Source organism: Primulina eburnea, chromosome 2, assembly GCF_022965805.1.
Source record: "Primulina eburnea isolate SZY01 chromosome 2, ASM2296580v1, whole genome shotgun sequence".
Taxonomy (NCBI): domain Eukaryota; kingdom Viridiplantae; phylum Streptophyta; class Magnoliopsida; order Lamiales; family Gesneriaceae; genus Primulina; species Primulina eburnea.
The window spans coordinates 345,849-369,438 of NC_133102.1; the positions used below are offsets into that span (position 1 = coordinate 345,849).

At 34.5% G+C, this 23,590-nt stretch overlaps 5 protein-coding genes across 14 annotated transcripts; 1 reads left to right on the forward strand and 4 right to left on the reverse strand.

Annotated features, from left to right (window-relative positions):
• Positions 1–717: 717 nt before the first annotated feature.
• LOC140823090 (uncharacterized) lies at positions 718–1,669 on the reverse strand. Its single transcript, XM_073184218.1, has 2 exons — positions 798–1,669; positions 718–742 (listed from the first exon to the last, which is right to left on the reverse strand). The coding sequence occupies exons 1-2, from the start codon at positions 1,667–1,669 to the stop codon at positions 718–720; spliced, it is 897 nt and encodes a 298-aa protein (XP_073040319.1).
• Positions 1,670–2,825: 1,156 nt separating this feature from the next.
• LOC140815769 (zinc finger protein CONSTANS-LIKE 5-like) lies at positions 2,826–4,180 on the forward strand. The gene is made up of 2 exons (XM_073174798.1): positions 2,826–3,601; positions 3,712–4,180. Exons 1-2 carry the CDS (start codon positions 2,897–2,899, stop codon positions 4,060–4,062), a joined length of 1,056 nt encoding a protein of 351 aa, XP_073030899.1. The 5' UTR covers positions 2,826–2,896; the 3' UTR covers positions 4,063–4,180.
• Positions 4,181–11,231: 7,051 nt separating this feature from the next.
• On the reverse strand, positions 11,232–14,983 carry LOC140815785 (cyclic nucleotide-gated ion channel 17-like). Of its 4 annotated transcripts, XM_073174802.1 has the most exons (8): positions 14,692–14,983; positions 14,351–14,464; positions 13,562–14,111; positions 13,253–13,465; positions 12,862–13,163; positions 12,638–12,749; positions 12,316–12,552; positions 11,232–12,249 (listed from the first exon to the last, which is right to left on the reverse strand). In XM_073174802.1, coding segments are annotated over exons 2-8 (2,142 nt in total). In that variant the 5' UTR covers positions 14,353–14,464; positions 14,692–14,983; the 3' UTR covers positions 11,232–11,523. The 4 variants fall into 4 exon arrangements, with proteins under 4 accessions (XP_073030903.1, XP_073030900.1, XP_073030901.1 ...); XM_073174799.1 differs by lacking the exon at positions 14,351–14,464 and having other exon boundaries at positions 14,692–14,982; XM_073174800.1 differs by lacking the exon at positions 14,351–14,464 and having other exon boundaries at positions 11,232–12,240; positions 14,692–14,980.
• Positions 14,984–16,882: 1,899 nt separating this feature from the next.
• LOC140815831 (uncharacterized) lies at positions 16,883–19,454 on the reverse strand. 7 transcript variants are annotated; one of them, XM_073174814.1, is made up of 5 exons: positions 19,149–19,276; positions 18,291–18,369; positions 17,425–17,538; positions 17,215–17,316; positions 16,883–17,117 (listed from the first exon to the last, which is right to left on the reverse strand). In XM_073174814.1, the coding sequence occupies exons 1-5, from the start codon at positions 19,220–19,222 to the stop codon at positions 17,073–17,075; spliced, it is 414 nt and encodes a 137-aa protein (XP_073030915.1). In that variant the 5' UTR covers positions 19,223–19,276; the 3' UTR covers positions 16,883–17,072. The 7 variants fall into 7 exon arrangements, 4 of the variants coding, with proteins under 4 accessions (XP_073030915.1, XP_073030908.1, XP_073030924.1 ...); XR_012114456.1 differs by lacking the exon at positions 19,149–19,276 and adding an exon at positions 18,462–18,476 and having other exon boundaries at positions 16,884–17,117; positions 18,217–18,422; XR_012114455.1 differs by having other exon boundaries at positions 16,885–17,117; positions 18,217–18,369; positions 19,072–19,209.
• Positions 19,455–20,964: 1,510 nt separating this feature from the next.
• LOC140815857 (RING-H2 finger protein ATL13-like) lies at positions 20,965–22,964 on the reverse strand. Its single transcript, XM_073174855.1, is given in 2 exon segments — positions 20,965–22,510; positions 22,513–22,964. Coding segments are annotated over 2 exon segments (1,461 nt in total). The 5' UTR covers positions 22,598–22,964; the 3' UTR covers positions 20,965–21,134.
• Positions 22,965–23,590: the final 626 nt, after the last annotated feature.

A 23,590-nucleotide genomic window follows, 5' to 3' on the forward strand; every position in this document is an offset into this window, starting at 1 on the left:
TATTATGTCACGTTTTATGATGCATGTTGCATTTCATGTTGAGCCGTATCTCCTTCGAGATAGCCTTTACTGTTGAGCTGTATCTCTTTCGAGATAAGCTATATCTTGTGGGGCCGCTCAGCCCTGTCTTGTCTTGTGGACGCATGGACACCGAGAGTACACAGTGGCCGACGGGTCGGGAGGGCTTCGGTGATCCGGGACATTTTTGGTCCACGTCTGTTCTTGTAGTGGATGCAGTGACCCAGAGGAGTACCGCGCGGCACTATCCACTTGGCGCCTCTAGACCGAGCATTTTGAGATCCTTTGTTACTCCTGTTTCTTGACTACCCTGGTATCATATCATAGCATGTGCATTTCATATAGGTTTGTATACTCATGCTTTTGTACTGGGCGTTCTTATCGCTCACGTCCTCGGTTTTGTTTATCTTGGACACCCCATTCCCACGGGGCAGGCCTCAGGTTGGACAGCTCAGGAGGAGGAGGAGGAGGACGTTGAGTAGCTGGTTGGTTTAGTTCTTCGGTATCTTTTTGTTTCGATATGGTTGTACCGTATATTTCAGTTTAGTTGAGTTGTTCTGGATTTTTCGATTGGGTTGTATAACTATCGTTTGTTGGCCTTTTCCGCAATTATCTCTGATTATTATTAATTAAGTTAGTTGCATGCTTAGTTCTTGATTAGTAGGTGATTCTGGAACGGGTCACTACAGATTCTTACCCTCAACTTGTAAGAATCATCAAGTTCCTTGAATAAAGACTTTTCATTAGTCATGTGATTAGAGCATCCACTGTCTAAACACCAAATATCACTCATGATCTTTGCATCATCATGATAGGCCATAAGCAACTTAGCCTCCTCTTCTTCCTCTTCCTGAAGAGCACAATTTGCTTGTATATCTTTTTCTCTTTTCCAACAATTAGCTTGTACATGTCCATATTGTTGGCAATAATAGCATTGGATATTGCTTTTGTTGTTTTCACTTCCTCTGTCTCTTCCACGATAGCCTCCTCTGTCACGTCCTCTGCTGGACATTTCTCCCTTCACATGAAAGGCATTTTCTTCATCTGGTTCATATTTCTTCAGTCTTACTTCATGGGATTGTAGAGATCCCATTAACTCATCAAATGAGTAAGTTATCAAGTCTTTAGACTCCTCTATAGCAGCTACTTTATAATCAAACTTTGAATTCAAACTCCTCAGTACCTTTGCAACAACGATTTGGTCTTTGATTTCCTCTCCATAGGACCTCATTTGATTAACAACAGTATCTACCCTTGTCAAGTAGTTTTGTACCGATTCTCCATTTTTCATTTGTAAGGTTTCAAAATCACGACGAAGAGATTGGAGTTTTACCGTGATTACTTTTGAGGAGCCTTGGAAGGATGTCTGCAATGTTGTCCAGGCTTCTTTGGCAGTGTTTCCTGCTGAAATCTTAGTAAAGATAGACTCATGAATAGCCTGCTGAATAAAAAACAAGGCTTTTGCATCCCTCTTCTTGTTCTCCTTTACCTTCGCTTCCTCATCCTCCTCAGAGTAGCCATTTTCAACTAAATCCCACAAGTCTTGAGATTTAAACAAAGTTTTCATTTTGATACTCCAGAATTCATAGCACTCACCTTTGAAAAGTGGAATTGCTAATTGAGAAACGTTCACAACATTGTTGTTTACCATAAGCACGCCCAGTTACAATCGAACCTGGCTCTGATACCACTTTGATAGGAATTGAGAATAGGAATGAAAGCAAAGACACTTTATTTGCACTTGTTTTCTTATTACAAATACAAAAGGAAAATGACGTGCCTATATATAGGCTTACAAATAAAAACTACTTCCTAAGATATCTCAACTAAATAGGAGATTATTATGGCACTAGCCAACCATCTAGAAACTAATAAAATTAATAAATGACTTGGTCAAGTTTGAATTACTTCTCAACAAAACCGTAGCTTGCTGTTGGAAAACAAATAAGTTAGCACGAGCTCTCCACTCCATGACTCAACATTTACAAATTAAAGATAATAATAAGGTAAGTTTCCATCCGTAGTTTGCTGGTTTTTCCATCATCCAATCTATAACAAATCGAATGACCTTTACGTTACATCGCTATCCATGTAATTTCCAAGTTTGTTTTATGAGTGCCCACATTCGATGCCTCCGATCCCATCAAACACGAGACTTACCTCAGAAACTCATCTAATACTAAAACTTTTCAACCAACTGAAATACAATTCTTCTTTGACCCATTTGAGCATTAGCTTGGGTTCTTCCGTTCTCGACAAAAATCAATAAATATAAGAATTAATAACAATTTCAAAATTAAATTAATAAATTAGTGATCATTAAAGTAAAATAAATAGTGGTAGCTAGACTGATAATTAAAAAAAAAAAAAACAATCTTTATATTTGAGTACGAGAGAATAATTTGATTGATAATTTTTGAAAAATGCCTGTATATTTTTGGGAAAAGAACAGAAGGTGGTGGAGTTGGCCCAGTAATTCGTGCAAGTTGGGATCGTAGATCTGAGAAATGCCACCAAAACACTGACTCCCATTATCTGCTTTGGAAATGCATGCATGATTGTCGTCCTATAGTGTTTATGTATAAGAAAAATATTCTTATTATGTAATATTATATTTTTAGAAATATACAGAAATAAATCCAAACAGTATCTCAAAGTATGACCAAATTGTGGGCCCTGCGTCGGTATCCATAACTGACAACTGCTTTGTCTTAAAAAAAAATTATGTGGCTGAAATCTTATCCACGTGTCGACCCCTCTGTGACTCGGATATGGATACACACACTGCTTACTGGCACCCATACATCCACTATTTCACGCTCACTCATCACCATCATTTTCCTAGTGAAGAGAAAGAGAGGATTTTGATTTGGGATTAATGTCCATGCATGGAGATGGAGGAGGATCGGGGACCGAGTACTTCCCGCCGTCCAGGAGCTGCGATTATTGCCAATCAGCGGTGGCGCTGCTATTCTGCAGGCCTCACTCAGCCTTCTTGTGTATCGCCTGCGATTCCAAGCTGCATAATTCCCACACGAAACACGAGCGTGTGTGGATGTGCGAGGTGTGTGAGCAGGCCGCTGCTGTCTTCGCCTGTAAAGCCGACGCCGCCGTGCTTTGTTCCGAATGCGACCGCGATATACACTCTGCAAACCCCCTCGCCTGCCGCCACGACCGAACGCCGGTGGTACCATTTTACGAGAATGCCGAATCTGTGGTCTTGAAGTCTGACGCCGCGCCGTTTGTGCCCATCCACAACTCCAACGGCGTAGAACAGGCCGACTTTTTGAATAACGCATCTTCGTGGATACCCACAAAACTTCCTGCCGAAAGGCCGGACGCCAAAGCCATTGAATTCTTGTTGTCCGGCTCAGATCAGCTCCTGGATTTCGAGATCTCCCAGCCAATACCGTCACACCTTGTCGGCGACTGTGTTGTCCCTGTACAAACAACCACCAAACCGCCGGTGCCGGCTCTTTCACTCCAAAACTACTCATCCGAGAACCGATTCGAGATCGATTTCACGACATCCAACATTGATCCCTTGAACAACAGCTACACGACCCCATCTCTCAGTCACAGTGTAAATTTAATTATACCACCCGGCGCAGATTAAAATATTCTTTTCTTTTCCTTTTTCTTCCTCGTTAAATTGTCAACTGTCATAATTGATTTTTTTTTTTCATCTTTCAGTTTTCATCATCGTCCATGGACATGGGTGTTGTCCCCGACGGCAGCTCCCTGTCGGATATATCGTACCCTTATCCGAGCAACGTCAACTCAGTGGTCGGAAATCAAGGTTTCCCGGTTTTGGGACTGGACAGAGAAGCTAGGGTGTTGAGGTACAGGGAGAAGAGAAAGAATCGAAGATTCCAGAAGACCATACGCTACGCTTCCCGGAAGGCGTACGCAGAGAGCAGGCCAAGAATGAAAGGCCGGTTCGCGAAGAGAAGCGACGGCGAGCTGGAAGGCGATCCGGTTTTCATCTCCGGTTCAGCAGATTATGTCTTTGATAGCAGATACGATGTCGTCATGTCTTTCTGATTATGTATAAAAGATAATTAATATTATGTAAAAATTGAAGTGTACGTGTTGATCTATTTTCTCGTCTCGTCGTAAATTCCACCAGGACATGTGGCTAGGTCAACTTTACTTTATATGAATATTTATTATGATTATTATTGTCTAAGTACTTAAAAATAATTCGAGCTTATTATAATTAATAACTTGATATTTGAACTCTTGATTAAAGTGGTAGTCAACTTTCCATGTTTTAATATAACTAATTAATATATAGTAAAAGTAATATATTTGTTTCAGTACAACACCTAACTGATTTATGTTTAATTTTAATTTAATAATAATAATACATAATTCGTGGTGATCATTAGCAAGCCGAATCTAAATCTCGAGTCTCACTGGCTAAAGTGCCTTGGATTTTTCATGTCTTTTATTTATTTATAAATAGTCAAAATCCAATCTGTGAGAAGATTTGGACAGTTACCAAATCAGCTAATTAACAGTGTCCATACGCGATGACTTAGACCTTATGTTTTAAAAAATTGAGCGTAAAACAAACCCCTTATCGTAGGGATCTGAGTTTTTATAAAATAATAATGGCAAAATGTGCTACATATTTTCCTATTTCTTACAACAATCAGAATAGAGTCGTGTGTTTCACATTAACCTCAAGTGTCGTACAATAAGACATGTGGTATATTTTATTTATTTATTATTATTATTAATATAAATTAACATTCAAATATCTATTATACATGTGTGCACGTTAAACATATCAGAAGTTTGTGGTACAAGTGATGTGTGTGATACGTGGAGCAAAATGCTTTTTTTTTTTTTTTTACAAAATTAAAATGATGGAAAGAAGATATGATGTAAAGCGAAATGTGAGATATGAAGTTTGGTTTTTTTTTTGAAATAGAAATGATATTTTTGAAAGTATATATGCATATAAAAGAAGTTTTTTTTAGCATATATCAAAAGTTAAGTCACTCTAAAGAGTGTAACCATTTTATATATGCATATAAAAGAAGTTTTTTTTAGCATATATCAAAAGTTAAGTCACTCTAAAGAGTGTAACCATTTTATATATATTTTCATATACTAGAAAAATGCACGTGCGTTGCACGTAAAAACTTAAACTGCTGAAAATATATGTGCGAAATTTTGATAATATTTAAATGAATTAAAACATGACTAATAATATTTATCAACTGAAATAAACTAAGCCAAAAAAAATAAAAAAATCATGACCATAGACGGTATATGAATAAGAGAAATTATCTTATCCACTTGACACACTTTCAAATATTCTTCTTGGTTGATTTTGAGAACTCAACAACTCTTTGTCGTAGTTTGTTATAATATGCATATAACTATTTTGATATGCTCAGCAAATATCTGATCGTCTTTAACATATATTATGTTATTTACAATCCTTATCCGGGATCTGACATGCTCATAGTTTGCTTCTTTATCACGACATTTTTTCGGTTTTCTACATTGTTTTTATCTGATAATCTTATTTTTCTGGCTATTTTTTTATTGTTAAATGATTTTTCAGCTTTTGACAATCATCAACTATAACAACTAAGAAAAAATGCTTTTATTCATGATAAGTTTTCACTGTGACTAAAAGTATGTATAACTTATATATTCTTCAACAACATAACGAATGAATGGTGTTGCACCTTCTTCAAATATTGTGATATTTGTGATATCATTTTTATATATTTAGTATCAATATTATAAATATATAGCTATAAGGTTAACAAATTTTTAACAACTATTTCTCAATCACTGTGAGAAAAATACTTGAAATCTCTTCAAATGGTTATATCTTTAAATTGTGTCCTCATTTAATTTGACGCAATTCAAGAAAGTCATCTTCATCGTCATTTTTTGGAAGCTTTGAAATAATGATTGCGTGCATCATGTCATGAGGATGATATAGTTTCAATCTCATTTGTTGCGTTTAGAACGTAATATTATATTATTCATTGAAACAAAATAAATTTTCTTCTATCGAGTTTATTTTGTTTTATAATATTTTATATCTCGTGGAACGATATACAAACTTAATTATTGTATTTTAAAAATCTTGAGAAGAGATACGAATAATGTAATTAAGATATGCATATGAGATATCATTCAAATATATGTCAAAGTATTTGTCTTATTCAATATCTCATCTAATAATATAACCATTTAGATTTCATGGACGAGGAGTTTTCTATGCTACCATCATATATGTTATGAATTAGTGGTTAGACACTTTGACTAAAAAAAAAGACAAAAACAATCTCGTAGTCACATCGAAATATATCGAGATAATATTGGAGGAAATAAAGTGAAATTGGCTTAATGTCTCAATAAAATGCACAAAATTGATCTATTATATTGTGTCAACAAAGTTTTAGAATTGTTCTCATACCATTATAAATAGAATGAGAATTATGCACAATTTGTTTTTTATGTATTTTTTTCTGAATTAAGAATTTTTTCTTTTTGAAAAACTATTTTATTGAGAAATATTGACATTTTATATGACATTCATATGTCGGACAACCATGAAGTAACAACATAATCATTACATAACACTTAATGTACACATACAATTCTTCAATTTCTTCTTCATTGTGCTTCGTTTAAATTTAAATCTGAATCATTCTTGATCTTAATATTTTGCTTTAAATATGATTTAATATATATGTATATGTTTCATGTTACTTAGTTGAACCTAATTTCAAATATCTATAAAAAAAAATGTGCTTGAATTATATCATACAGAAATTAGGACATAGTATGTAGGACCGAGCGCTTGCCGCTTTACCAAAATCTATAGTTAGTAGTAATGGTGCAACTCAAATCTTTTAAACTGCACAACAGCTCAAGCACCACGGTTCGGCCGCTCTACCAAGCAGAAACAATTATTGCACCCAACAATCTCCCTCTCAATAATTGCACTATTCGCAATCAATGGGAATCAAACCCGTGACCTTGGCTCTGATACCAATTGTAGGGCCGAGCGCTTGCCGCTTTACCAAAAGTATAGCTAGTAGTAATGGTGCAACTTAAATCTTTTAAACCGCACAGTAGCTCAAGCACCACGGTTCGACCGCTCTACCAAGCAGGGACAATTATTGCACCCAACATAGTAATACACAACATTATTTTTTTTATTTAACATGTCTATTTTTTTTTCATTTACTATGTTTGTCTTAACTTTTTTGTTCAAAATTTGACGTATTTCGTAGACTATATGTATGAAAAACCAAAAAATTATATAATTCACAGAAACCATTTATTATTCTCTTCGTAGAACAGAAGACCTAAAATACGTGGCTTTGATTGGTATACTCTCATACTTATTTTTATAAACAACAAGACACATCATATAATATCAGAAAAATCAATTACCGCCAACAATAATAACCAAAACGAATAAAAAAATCATAACACAAACAACCTCGATAAGGAAAAAATGATAACTCAAAGTTTAAAAATAATTTATTTAGTACAATAACAAAGAAATTGGAGTATATACGAGCAGGATTGGTTGATCGGAAAGCTCAGGCAGGAGTAGGACATTCCATACCCATACAAATATTTCTGATCTGCTAGCAGGTGGGAATGACTAGCCACGGATTCGCAGGCGAGAGAGACCCCTGATTCTAGGACAAAAGAAATGGACTAAGGGAGGCTTCCTTTTACTTCGATCGGCATCCAGGAACAAGCAGATTCAATCGGACGACGAATTCTTGCGTGGTCCAAGGAAATCAAAGGTCCGCTTCCACGATTTCATCTATATGGAATCTCTTCCAAACTGTTGGGGTCGTTCCTCCGGATGTTGTTCTCCCGGTGTGAAACCAGTTGGTTCCGTAGTTTTAGAATTCTGCTGATCCCAAGTACTCCATCTCCATCATTCTCTGATTGAGTCATTGGCTAAAGCGAAATTTTGTAACGTATTAGAGCATTCCATTAGTAAGCCGATCCGGGCAGAGATGAGTAAAAGGCATCTACTATTACCTGATGAATCTGTTATTGATCCGGCTCAGGCAGCCCTATGGAGTATAGCCAAGTGGTAAGGCATCGGTTTTTGATACCGGCATGCAAAGGTCAACTCAAAATCTGAAAGCTGCTCATCATATCTTTCAAGATGAAATAGAGGTTTTTATGCCTGTGACAATAAGATCATCCACATAGAGTTCGAGAATGAGAATCTCAGTTATGTAAAAAGCATAAATCACTCTCAAATTAAATATTAACTCATATTATTCATAATTTGTATAAATTTTTCAATATTTTTTTCAAATAAAGAGAAGACGCCTTATTAATGTCATCGTTTTATAGATATTCATTCTACTTCTTTAAAAAAACACAAATGAAAAATGGTGCCTTGAAATTATAAGAAAACCATTTAGAAAAGGAGCCGTAAAAATATAATACAAAGTCACACAATTTTTCTTAAACCATAGAAAAATATTATATTATTGACAAAATATATCTAGCAACAACAAAGCATGTGTTAACTTGTGATATAATTAAAACTTGGAATCATGCATAATCATTGAATTAGAACAAAATCGCATGCCAAAAATCTATTGGATATTATATATTTTAATAATTTATCCATATTTGTCGTTCATCAGAGGACTCTTAGACCTACCAAATTTTGTAGTTCACCTATTATTTTCATAATAAATAATATTACAAAAATAATGTAAGCAAGAACATAAAAACTCAAATTAAAATGTCTTCTATCAATCTAAGTAAAAAAAAAATTGATTAGAGAATATAATAATGTCGTAAAAAAATTAAATATTTATTTATGGACAGAAGTTTGGAAATACAATTGTCTCAATAAATAAAAAATATTATCTCTTGATATTCTGAGACATAACGTAAAAACGAAAAAATATTTCAATTTTTTTAATATTTTATAAGTCACTTCAAACTAAGTAATCTAAGCAAACAGAAAACATGCATTATGTGTTTAAAAATTAACAAAATATCTCAACAATAAAAATTGAAAAATAACCATTTTTGTTGGATATTTGATTTTGTTTCTCTTTTCTTCGTGCAAACAACAAATCACATAAACAATCCAAAAACAATTACATGATCAATACAAATGACATATAACAATCAAACATGTTAACGCTATGATAAAAAAAACTCCTCATTGCAAGAACACAAAATGATCAAATGGAGCATATTATTTAGTAATATTTATTTAGCAGCATTTATAAAAAAATTGATTAAATAACTTAAAAACAGTGTTTGAAATCACTTACATACAAACATTCTCTCAACCACATATCTATATTGACACATCAAGAGTTTGAAAATATTTTTATTCTAAATGGGAGAAAGAAATTTTGTATGACATTAATATTTATTAATAATTTATTTTTATTCAGTCCGACTCATCTCCCTTTGTCTTCCTATTAATATTTGACGGCAATATATAAATTTAAATAATTAAAATTAAATTTAAAAGTAAATTAAAATAATAATTAGTTTGATTGAGTTAAATACACTATTAATGATCTTATTAAACTAAGATAAAAAAATAACTTAAATAACACATTAACATGACAAATTGTAAAACAAAAAAAATAATATAATAGTAAGCTTACAAATGAAAGTCATATATTTAATAGATTAATTAATAGATATTATATTATTTAGTAATATGTATTTAGCATCATATATTGAAAATTGATTAAATAACTTAAATGTTTGCAATGAAATCACTTACATACAAACATTTTCTCTCAATCACGTATTTTATTGATACATAAGTAATCTATATATATCTACCTTCTAAATGGGAAAAAATGTTTTATATTACCTTAATATTTATTAATAATTTAATTTTATTCAATCACACTCATCTCTATTTGTTTTCCCATTATTACATTAATGTTCGTAACATTAACAATTTATTTAAATTTATAAATATAGATTAAACATCGACATATAAATTTATAATTTCTTATTTTCTGTTTTGTTAAACATAAATTTTTTTTTTGTATTATTTGTAAAAAAACTAAGATTATGAAAAATATAATTAATACATAAATTGTAAAAATAAGTTCGAAACCTCTGTTAGCATAATTTTTTGTATTATATATTTTAATAAAAGAATGTATAACACTATTACTATTATTTGTAAGGTATTTTCACAAAATCAATTAATTTTATAAATAATATTATTACATATTGTTTCGAATCATTAGTTGTTGAATAAATACTTTGATATTATTTATAGTCATGCCATGAAAGTGAGTGAAAGAGTAATAAATAATAATCAGTCAATGGATTAATAATTAACTAATTACATAAAAGGAAGAAAAAATATCATTAGAGAACAATTTTAATGAGGATAATAGAAGAAATTCACAATTCAATCCGTATATTTATATAGATATAGATATAGATTATAACATTATGATAGTGATTTTTTGTGAATTAGTATAGATTAACAATTTATTTAAATTTTTAACATTATGATAGTGATTTTTTGTGAATTTGATGTCAATGTAAATATTAAAGTAAATAATTTTAAAATTAACAATAAAAATATATTAATGATTATTGTTAAATGAGTAGATGAAAAAATAAATAATCATGTATTTATTTATAATAGTGATTTTCTTGAAAAAGTGAGTGAAAGAGTAATAAATAATAATTAGTCAATGGATTAATAATAATAATTAACTAATTACATAAAAGGAAAATAAAGTGTCATTAGAATATAATTTTAATGGAGACAATAGAAGAAATTCACAATTCAATCCATATATTTATATAGATATAGATCGTTTTTGTCCACTTTGATTTATTTCGGCCAACAGTCGCTGCTGAAATTCCAATCTGATTTGATTATTGGGCTATGAAAATGGTCCTCCCGTAGACGTGAGGTTCATCCACACTATTGCAAAATGGGACCACTTATTTTTACTACTTTGTCGGGCCTGGCCCAGTCATTTTCTAATAACCCACCTGATTGTCTCCGACTACGGTTTGATCAGTCGTACGATGTTACCGTGGATTTTTAAAAGGATTTCACTTATTTAAACCATATCTCATCAGAAAATCCTATTTTTTTTTCTTCATTCCAAATCCCGTCTACCAAAGTTCCATCGAAATCATAGATTGCAAATTGATGTTTCTAAGAAATGAAAATGTAGCAAAACCAATTGGAAGATTGACATCGTTGCTGTAAACACTTGTAGCTGGAGAAAAGTCATTCTACGACCTGCTTGGTTAAATTTCATGTTCACCCCCTTCAAGACTAAAACAAAATCAGGGACATACTCTACATTTTAACTCTATTTTATAAAGAAACTAGGACCATTAATGTATTTATCGCGAAAAAACTGGTGTTTGTAAGATTCTTTTTGAAGTGAGATGCTTATCAGTCAGTCGCAGTATTCTCTTTGGTGATCAAAGCCATATTTCTTGTGATGGTACATATAGCTAATCGTCTTGCTCGACTGAAAAATCGGGCTCCTCGGGTTTCGGTAGTTTTGGCAAATCCACATCTTTAATCTTCTGAACTCCTCTCCTTGTATTTGCGGCAAATCGTGAAGCCAGTATTGTCACTACAAGATTTGATGATGTTCTCTCTGTAACAGACGGAACCCGTTCCCCATCTTCAGCTTCTTCTTTTGTCATCTTGTCCAACCTAAGCGCCTCCAAACGAGCAAGATCCATAGCCATCTTTCTCCTCTTAGTATACCGTCTCCATGCTGCTTGTATGAAGCAGGCTGCCCATGACCTCCAATGGTGGGAGTAGAACCGGAATGTGTGCTGCAGCTTCTTGCTGTGTAGCCGTCTAAACTGATTCGCTACAAACTTAAGATCTTCGGCTCGTAGTGCAAATGCTTCAACTTCAACAAGAGCCCGCACTGTCCTGGTTGAAGAAGGCAAGTTTAGAGCTGACTTCGGGAGCAAGGCCCATGCAAGAAGCTCCTCTCCGCAGAAATCTCCAGGTCTTAAAGCAATGGAATTAAAGAAACCAGTCCGGCCACCATTTGTAGTCGAGCTCTCGAGCCTACCTCGGATAATGAAGAGCATCTCGGTCACGGGATCACCCTCGCGAACAATGTAGGTGCCCTCAGTGCTCAAGGAAGAGACTAGGCGCTCGCATATTGCATCGAGCAGTTGATCATCCATTGGTGAGAAAAAAGGAACCTGACAGATCTGGTTCAGTAAGATTAGAGCGCCAAGTTTTGAAGCTAAATGGCAAGAGAGTAAGAAGAATCATACTCGTCGGACAAGGTCCAAGCATAGGTGGCGTTGAATATCACGACGAAGATCGGCTGGTAAACCGAGCAAAATAGATTCTTCATCTACTCCTCGAGTTGCAAGCCACTTGTACTGAACAAAACGACTCACACGTTTCCTCAAGTCTTCTGGTAGTTGCCGATGCCTCATCCATTCCTCCGTGTCTCTTCGTCTCAGTCTCCATTCTTCAAGCCTCAAGGTTAGAGACTGGAGGTATGTCTACATATAGAAACAGATTGATGTGAGTCCGGTTTGACATGACAAATATTTGAAGTTGGAATACCAGCTGAATCTTCTCATTCACCTGCATATTTCCAATCAGATGCGCGAACAGAATGAGGCCCAAGATGGCAATGAGTATGGAAAACAACGTCTCCCCAATAAACGTGCTTGTTGACAGATTCTGACCGTATGAACTGGGAGTAAAATTAAACAAGAATTACAGCAACAAAAATTGAAAGCGATTATTGGGATCATTAATTAAATAAACAATATCTCAAAATATGAAAGATGGCCGGGAAAAGGTACCTAAGGTTCTGCAAGCCCCACCACAAGCAATAGAAATACTTTTGGACAAAACTTGATGAAACAACTTGCTTTTTGACAGCATTTTCGAATATTCCAAAATTGAAATAACTGCTTTCATCAGGATTGCAAGTTTCAAACACTTTTGTGGCACTGATCCAAATGTTTTTGTGTTCATTATCACCAGCATCACAGTTAAGATATTCAAGGAAGCATTTTGTAGGGCTGTCCTCTTTCTTGCATATTGATTTCCAGCAAGACAAGTATCGATCAACTGATAAAACATACCATGCTGCGCCCAAGACCTATAATAATGACAATATTGAAACAAACATTGAGTAATTATGACGAAATAATGGTGTAACTAAAATTGCACGGTTTGAGACTAGCATACATGGCTAGCTAGCATGTAGAGCAGCAAATTGTAGGCGGCCCCTGCCCAAGCAGTTTTAGTGACGACTCCCGTTGCTTTAATAATTTGGGAACTTAGTGGGAAAATGACATATAACCTTGGAATATATTGTAGAAGCACAATCAAGGCAAGGGCGTTGTTGTTATGATTAGTTCGACTGTTCCTTGTTGCTGGTATGATGAACCATATGACAATCTACATATATAAAAGTGAAAGCATGCTAAATTTCAGAAAGTGAACAATAATGGGAGCATATTCAAAAGACAATATCATACACATGAATTATAGTACCTGAGGTAGAGGAAGTGTTGCCACTAGATCAATGAAGAAGTCTGACTTAATATATCTAAAGGCAATTTTCTTGGGATCCATAACAAGCTCGCCTCTACCAAACACACGTGAACTAGGCGCCACGTATGCTGTCCTAAACTTAAGCACCACATGCAACAGATAAAAAAGATCGGCGATTGTACGGAAACATGTCACAAAGATTCGCAGATTTAAATCTGTCTTAACACACCAAGAATTCTGGCTGCCTCCTATACCAGGGAGGTAAAAATACAAAGGGTCCACGAATAGGGCCAACAAGCAAGAAACTATGAAAGCCCTGTTCCAGTTTAGCACAATCTCGCTACCCGGGTCAAGTATATGCTTGTACCATGGTTCATGATCCGCAGGAACTACCTTAAGATCTCCAAACTTAAGAGGATTATTAATCTTGCTTTTAATGCCAGAATTTAATGAAAACTTATATGCTGAGGATGATTTTTTGGATTCTGAAGAGTTAGTGTTTTGTCCCCATGACATGAATTTCATCCGTTGCTTCTCATCAGTGTAAAACCTGAGAATCAAGAAAAATCGGCAGAAATCACCAAAACAATTTTTCTAGTGATATCCCAGAGAAAATCTTACTAAACCGCTAGAGTTTCCATGCTACTTTCAACCAAAGTCTGGAGATTAAACAGCTCTGAGAGCAGGGCATACCATAAAAATTTAGATCGAGTGTACAAGGTTACATCCCAGAAGTTTAAATATAAAATTATATAAGTTCATTGTAGATATCCTAGATCCAGTGCTTACATATGATTTTTTTCATTAATTTTCTCAGCAATACAAACGGAATATCCCACGATGAATATTTTGAAGCAAAAAGAGCAAGACCAAGTTGGACTAATGTTTCAGAAACTTTTGCACCTACAATAATGAAAAGATTTGAAATTAGAAAACCAAGAAAAATTACTAGGCTTCATCCAGCTTTACTCGAACAAAATCCCATATTTGCATAAATATGATCTGCCTTCAACTCAACTCAAGAGCCCATCACTTGAACATTTCGCACATTCCACCAAATCCCCCCCTCTTCTCTTGAACATAGGGATCGCGATAACAAAAAACCCGTGTGAGAAAAACAACTGACATACCTCACTTGCTTCTCGTTCTTGAAATCCATCTCGAAAGAAGTAAATCTTGAAATGGAAAAAATCATAAAAGTCGCAAATGATGACCCATTAATCAAAATTAATGGAAGAAAAATGCTCGATTATTCCGGTAAGTTATGATGATTTTCTTGACTGATTTGCGGTCACAGAAAAGGGAAAAGTTGAGAACTTTAGTGGGAAAAGACAGCAAGTTTGTGTGTGTGTGATGTAGGATGGATCCATGGATTTAGGAAATGGAATGTTCCGCTGATTCAGTACTTTGTGCTAAGTATGCAATGAGTCAACAATAATTGACTGCGCTTAAATTAAATCATATGCAAGTCTCATCTCTCATTAATACAAAGTGGCCAATTGTAATAATTCCATCTATACATATTTTTCTTGAAAAATACAAGAACGAATGCAAGTAATTTAAGTTTAATTTAACTCAAAATTATTTTGTCCAATAACATTTAAGCTACTACTTAGAGCTTTAGTACAAACTTTTATTTTCTTGAATTTATTTATGTACCAAAAATGTGGCTCCATTTCAATGCGCCGACGTTGCTGGTCCTTCACGCCGCAATAATGAAACCTTACACCCATTTTTTTTTTTTTTACAAAAAACACATCAATAATGATAAAGCGTAGAATTAATTGTGAACTTGAAAGAAGATAGACATATCGTGATAATATTTAGTAAAGACCAGTGTGTTCAAAATTCAAAAGAAAACAGACACTCCTCGAAAAGAAAACATATAACGAATTGTCGTTGCTAATTTTATACTTTTTAAAAAATTATACATTGAATTTTAAAATTTTATTGCTTTTCTAGGCGCAACTCTCTCCCAGAGTCGGCCATCCTGATTCCTGAAACCATGGCCTCAGTCACTGCACCGCTGAGGGATGGTCATGGAGAACACCCGATGAATTCTGAAACCATAGCAACACTCTTCCTATGTATGGCAGAATCATGAAGTCTTAAATCCTTGTCTAACTCAGGGCTGCCTTGTCTAGATATAGTATATATACTCATATGGGATCGGATTCATTCCATCTCGAACTGCAATAAACACAATGCATTCTGATATGGCGTAATATGCGACTTTTTATTGAGAAGACACCGTCCCGTTGAGACAAACAATTGGCTCGTACCCCAGCTTTCCATGTTTTCGATTAACCTCCATTGCAACTTTCCTGATCTCATTACGAACTTCTTGAATATCCTCACCTCGACTCCTCGGTGCATTTGAACTAAAACCACATGTTCCTTATAAACGGGATTATCATCCAAAACCAGCCCCAGTGCCATAAACTTCAAACTTATCCCCTTGAACATGCATGTCCATATCATCTACACCTAACAACACAACTTTCCCATTATATTTTTCCTTTAATTCCTCTACTTTATGCGCGGTATCTTGTAACGCCATGAGATGTTGAATTTGACCCATGTGAATCCCAATGGAGAGAATCTTAATATTAATACTTCTACCGAAGTAATCCAGTCCGATATAACCCCGCATGGATTGCTAGTCCTGCGACAAGATTCTCTCCATCGTACTAGCAATCCATGCGGAGTTATGTCGGACACGTAAGGGTTGACTTTTGACTATTTGCTGAAAACGAATTGATTATTATATGACCAATGATCCGTATGTTATTGAGCTTAGGAATCTATGATACTAAACAAGTTGCGTACTGCACCAAAAGTATGTCATAAAAAAATGGTTATGTTTAAAAACAAGCTCGTAGGATAAATTTTTAATTCAAATTATTTTTTATACTCAAAAATCCATTTTTTTCCACTATATTTCTCATTTTTTTTAGCATTTCATTATCGATTTTTCCCAAGAGGATTAATCTTATACAAATATTTTAAAATTTTCATTTAAAATTTAAATATAAACGCTCATAAGTTGCCAAAATATCTTATGAAGTCTAAAAGCAAAACAATTATTTTCAATAAACTTAACAGAAAGGGCACTTGGAATGAATCTGACTACCCTAGAGAAATAACTGGCAGCATCTCTCTTCTTCATGCAGAAATAATAGGACAGTATACCAGAATAGAAATATGCTCTCTATACTATCTTCTTGTACACTTGGGAAGAGTAGATTGAACTTAATCGGAATAATATAATATAATTATGACGTAAATATCTTGCTGGTTTAATCAGTTCATTTTACTAATGTGCAGCATAAATACCTAAGCGGAGCTTTTACAATATTTACTCTGCTAAACAACAAGATATCCTCGTATTACATGTATAACACTGAAAAACAACAAAGATATTCACCAGCCATTTTCAAGGAATCAATTTGGAGCAGAACCGATGAATGATCAGGTTAAAATCAGCCATATATTGATCCCAAACCCAAACTTATCTCACAAAAATCCCGATAAAAGCCGCCCAGTATCCAGCAAACTGTGATAAGAACAAATCGAAGAAGTAAAACTACTCGAACTTTGTTAAATTTACCAAGAAACATCCACTTTGTGAACGAGTAAATATATTATCTTACCTGAGCCATGATGCTTTTACCGGTTCCACCTTCAATGACCAATCCTGCTGTAAGACCAATCATGGCCCAAGCACCATTGATTGCTTCAATTCTGTGTTGTTTCTGCGGTGACTCGGTCAAGTTATTGTTAGGAACCATAAATATGAAACATCTCAAATATGCAATAAATAATGAAGAAGAAAACGTTCAATCACAATATTATCAACTTACTCTGAGTCTCTCTTTTTCTTTAATTTGAGCCATTTGTTTCGATGCCAATCGCTTGGCTTCCAAAGGATCGACCATGATCACTACTTTGTTTGAATTTCCTTTGCCTGGAGATACCTAAATGAGGGCCAAAAAGATGATCTATAGATGAACTTTTTGTTACAGATTAGCAAAGATTATAGATACTATTGTTGCATTTGACAGATATCCACCATAAATTTTGCATTTGAAAGATATACCCCTTCCATTAGAAATTTATTTGATTTTTCAACTATTTCGAGGAGTAAAAATATCTTTTATCATATAAAAGAAACAAAACAAAAACATAAAAATGGAAATTCTTTCCATTAATACAATATGTACACGAGCTTATGCCAGCAAGCTCAAATGTGTTCATACAAATTAAAACGATTGACTCGTAGTTCCACAAGGTTCCCTAGTTTAACTAGCTCAAAGAACACAGAAAACTGGTCTCTTCAAAACCCTTCTTCGAAAAGAGAGGGTCCAATGATGGATATCAATGGTTAAATAGGCACAAAATGCTTAGTTTCTTAACATACTGTGCGCTGATAAAGGACGCATCATGCCTCTCGTTAAGGAGAACTTGAGAGCAAATTATATAGCACGAAAGACCACCTCAAAACTCAAGTGCGACTTATTTAGGACCAAAGCAACAAATCAAGGGCTAGTTAGTTTTGACAACCTATTGACTCGGCGAATGATAAACAATCACGTTCAAGCAATTTCCTCTAAGTCGTACACCAACATGATGGTTGAAAACCACCAATCACATACCTAAAAAGTGCTTTCAGCATATTCAAACCATTAAATTGGGCATTATACATGCAGAAGCCTTGGTTGGTGCATACATTTGGATTCGCCAATACAAGGATTGCTCGACTGCTTCGAGGATGCAGTCTTATGTCTTGTTCTCTTTTCAATCCCCATCTGCAAAAGGAACGGAAATTAGAAGGATTGAAACAGCCAACTGAAAAAAAATGCTTTATTAAAGTCGTTGCAGATTTCGATAAAGGTCTCACAAGATCAGGCAAAAGAAATTTCGGGAAGCATATTCTCTGTTGGAAGAAGCACTGGTTGCTGTTGAGTGTTCCTAAAGATAACCTGATTCACTAATTAACTTACGAACAGTGGCTACCGGCGAGTGTTCCAAAAGATAACCTGATTCACTAATTAACTTACGAACAGTGGCTACTGGCTGAGTGTTCCAAAGATAACCTGATTCGTTAATTAAATTACTTGGATACTCACAAAACTTATTATAGATTAGCATAAAGATAACTAAATGATTAGGCAAAAAACATTGGGTTAAGGAACAGAACATTAACCAACAAAACGAACACAAGCAAGCGCTGAGAGGGGTCAAACTTCAATAGCAATTCTTTCAACTTTGTATGTTTCGTGGCCCAAGAATCCTGGTCCACCCCTTTACATATTCCACTATATCGCACTAAACATAAAATGCGGCATGCTAGCACAAATTCAAATTAAGGAATCTCAAAATAACAATCTTTGACGTGTCCGGTCCTTTCCAGAAAGGGGAATTAAACAAGAACTCTGAATTACAGATGACAATCAATAATCAAAGACAAATATTCAGATGTCATTTCCTCAATCGTATAAAGAGATTACAAATTGGGGCCTGGGGGACAGATGCCAAGCTTTTAAATTAACTTCAAGAACCACACAATCTGCCGAAATCTATGAACCTAAAATAGTTCACCCAGTGCTCCGTAAAGATTGCTATGTAAAGATTACAACTTGGCTCCACCCACACGCTCATAGGATAAACGATTGGAAAATTTGATGGCTCATTAAAAATGGGTAACAGAAAATTAGCGAAAGACTCACCTAACCATAGGTGGATGCAAAGATTTAGATGAAGATAAGTGGCGTGCGGATAACACCACGACGCCATCAAGAATGGGCAGCGTTATTGCAGACAGCATATTTCCTATGATCCTATCTTTTCGAGGATTGAGATGGTAGGAAATACGAATCTCTGTTCGTATGAAAATTAGAAGAAATGCGACGATTCCACAACGCCAGTCGATCGTGGCCGTTGATATATAACTTGTGGGCCCATATCTAAAATCTTGCTGGAGTTGGGGCTTCTGCATGGCCCTTAGTGATATGTGTGAGGCCCTAAGATTTAAATATGGACTTCAAATCTCATTTAGTGCCCATTTCTATTTCTCTAATATATTTTTTTTTCATATGATTCAATTCTATTTTATTTTATTTGTAAAAATGTAACATCATTTTACATAACAACCATTAATAATTTTAAGGGTAGGTCCTCTTATACGTATCTATATCATTTATATATAAAATGAAAAGTAGTACTTTCGACAATATTTTTTGTTGGTCGCTTTGAGTAAGTTATCCGTCCCATAAAATTAACTCATGAAACGATATCACAAAAGTTGTCGTGATTTTAAAATTAGGTTCAAATTCGAAAATATATGTAATCACTTAGAAAATTGTTCTTTGACTTTTCGCTTAAGAAATTTAGTATTATGTGTTTCGTACTCATGTTATTTAGCTTCTACTTAATTTAATCGAAATTCAAAATGTTAATTCTGAATGTGTGTATATATATATATATATATATATAGTATTAAGACAAGTTATTAATCAAGTATTATATTCACTTCTGATTTTTTATTTTTCATTTATGTTTTCAAACGTTATTCATTTTTTATTTTTTCAAACTATAAATTTAATCACGTTAAATTATTATTTTTTTTAAAAAAGAGTATAGATCTATATTATATATTTGAACATGAGTTAGTTGATTTCAAAATCAAAATGACCTGAATAGAAAGTAATTGAGTAGAAAAGTAGATGATGATAGGTCATACGTATAACAACAGACAATGTGTGTATACTATACGCCTTTCATTAAATGCTACAGGCTGTGACCACCATTCCATTCCCCCTTTTCAATTATTTTTTTACCATAATTCATCATTCCGGACTTATTTTACATTTAATCTCTCATTACAATTTTTATTGTACTTGGAAATTTTACCACAATCAATTCAACGTACATCTTCAAATTAGTATCAATAATACTGAATTAAAACAATCTGAACAAATTATATAAACGTATGGGGAAAAATGGGTCCAAATAAATTCTCAAAACTAACAAGGACAAGTGTAGCTCACAACTTTAAATGTTGAGCACATGCATCAAAACATGGCGCAAGATGTTAGATTTCTACAAATAAACAACACCTCGTACAGTCTCTTTAATACTCGATTAAATTAGATGAAACAATTGTGATTTTTAATTTAATAAGGTGATAGTACAAGTTTTATTTTAATAAAAAATAAAATAAGAGGATAAACTTTATATTTTACAGGAATGAAAATATGAACACATGCCTTCACAGTTGAAAAAGACTCGAATGGTATAGTAGTTGTATAAGTACGTGGACTAATAAGATGGGGAATCTTTCGATAGATATTTGTGTCATGCAAGAAATGGTAAAAATCAAAATAAAAATCAAATCTTGGATAAACCCATAAAAAATATAATACAACAAAATTAAAATTATGTATACACAATAGCTCCAAACATTTTATGCAAATAATAATAACCAAGAAAACAACCAATTTTTCTCTGCCAAAAGAAACAAACAACCAAAATGCCCAAAAAAAAAAAAACAAATTTAAATAAAAAAAGCCCTCTAAACATTAGCAGAAAAAGAGGAGTGAACCAATTTATTTTGCCGTCCCATAAGCCAAAGTAGAGTCCGCCGAGCAAAAGATGGTGCACTTGTTTCTGAATCCAAACTGTTGCAACTTTGTATTTCATCTTCACCTCCATTTGCCCACCTACTTATACCAATTTCCGAAATAGTCCTCCCACATCCACCACCATTCTTGGCCTTAAATTCATTGGCACCCACTGGATTCCGATGCAATGGGAACCGGAACGAGACCGCACGTCTTGACGACTCCATTGCAACTCCGTTGGGCCTATCTATCCTATCCCGCAGCCAAATTTTCGAGACCGAAAAACTTTCCCTCTTGCTTCTACCAATGGACTTGTTACCATTGCGATTACTGTTACCACTTGCACCCTTCTCACCATCTTGGATTTCAAGAATCCGAAATGCCTCGAATCCATTAAATTCGACCCTGGAATCGAATCCACATTCAGACATAGCTTGCCTATGCCCCGGTGTCAAAGGGATACTAGGTTTCTTGCTACATTGTTTCTTCACGGGAGTGTTTCTTATAGGAACTTGCAAAGACAAATTCTCGTCCATTACATAAGCAAATGACCCCATGGAAAAGCACCGTCTTGCATCAGCATTAGTTTCACCACCACTACTACAACCACCTTCATGACTGATTCCATTATCAACATTCTTAAACTTCCCAAGCTTAACTGAAACAACTTTTTCCCCACCACCCAAAATTACTTTCTTGCCCTCGTGAATCTCGCAAGAATCCTGCGTTAGATCTGCATGATGCAGCTTAAAATCACCCCCACCTTCGCCATCACGTGGAAGACTCAACTGGGAATTCACTCTTGTAACCTCTCTATCAGAAACAATCTCCCTCGAACTTTCACCCCCAGATTCAAGAACAAGAACTATAGGGGAACGGTTTGTGTTACTAGTATTAAAATCAGGAAGCAAACTTGCTCTACAAAGGGGGCAAGTGGAGTGAGACAAAAGCCAAGTATCAATACAATCCATGTGAAAAGCATGGCTGCATTTAGGCAGTAGCCTGAGCTTATCTTCACCCTCAAATTCACATAAACACACCGCACAATCAAAGGGATCCTTCACTCCTATAATGGCTTTGTAGTTGAAAATGGGGAGGGTATCAATAAAAGACTGGTCAACACCAGAATCATGCAAATGAAAAAGCTGCTGCAACTGGCCCTGAAGGGCTGTCACATTTTCCATTTCATCAGGATCCCTGTTTGGAGGTCTTAATATGAATCTAACAAGAAGGTGAAGTAGCCCGGATATGAAGAAAATAATCGCGATGATTATTATGATTAGAAGCACACTAGGGCTTACCTTATTATTCAGATTGAACCCAGAACCGAATATTTTGAAGCGGCTATAGGGGGTGGGGGTGATTGGAAGAGAAAATATGGCTGTTGATCTTTGATTTCAAGAACCCTATTCATATTTTTCTTGGAAAGTTTGAAACAAATACCAAGATTGGATCTTTATTCAAACATCATAAATGAGTAGACGTGGGAAAACATTGGCTAAATGGAGAAATGGTTTCTTCAAGTTTTGGATAAGAATTTGTGGAGGGATGAATATAGAGTTTGTGATAAGGGCTAAAAGATTTATTTTCAGAATGAAATTTTAGCTCAAAGAAGAAACCTGCAAGGTCAAAATCACAGAGGAGGAGAGAGCTGGCTGGAGGGGGAAGTAAATGTGATGCACAGATGGTGAGATTTGAATTTGCAGCAATAAATTCATCAGCACAGCCACAGCAGCATCATTAATGGATCCAAGTAAATTACCTCAAATAATTACAATTAAATCTATATATATCTAATACAATTGCCTGTAAAATAATACAAGTAAAAAATGTGTTCCCACTGTACATCTCATTAAATGCATGCGAAGATTGTATTTTTACGAATCTTCCCAATATTTTGCAAGTTTATACGCATGATATTTAAAAATCCTAGCATAATATATGACATTATTTAATGTAATAACATGAATTATACTGCGTAAAACTCGGCTAAGATGGAATTATTTGGCGAGACATATAAAAATCAGTTGACTTGGAAGAACCCCATTTCATTTTCATCAACCCCAATGAACATTAAAGTCTCGATTATCTATTTTATAATATTATTCGAAGAAAAGGTAAATCTTGAGCAGTTAATAATTGAATTTTGCTCGTGAATCCGAACGGCCTACTTTCCACTGTATATTAATAATAATATATATATACACTGGGGTTTGTGAATTAATAATATGTTTTTGCATCTGATCTCATTCTTATTTCAGTGCTTCTATTCTATTCCCTTTTTTTCTTTAAAATTTTAAAATATTTAATTCCCGTGCAAAAGACAACAAATCATATAAACTGGAAGTCAAAGGTATAGGTAAGGGTGAACTTTTTGGAGATGCAAAATGCATTACTTCAGTAGAGC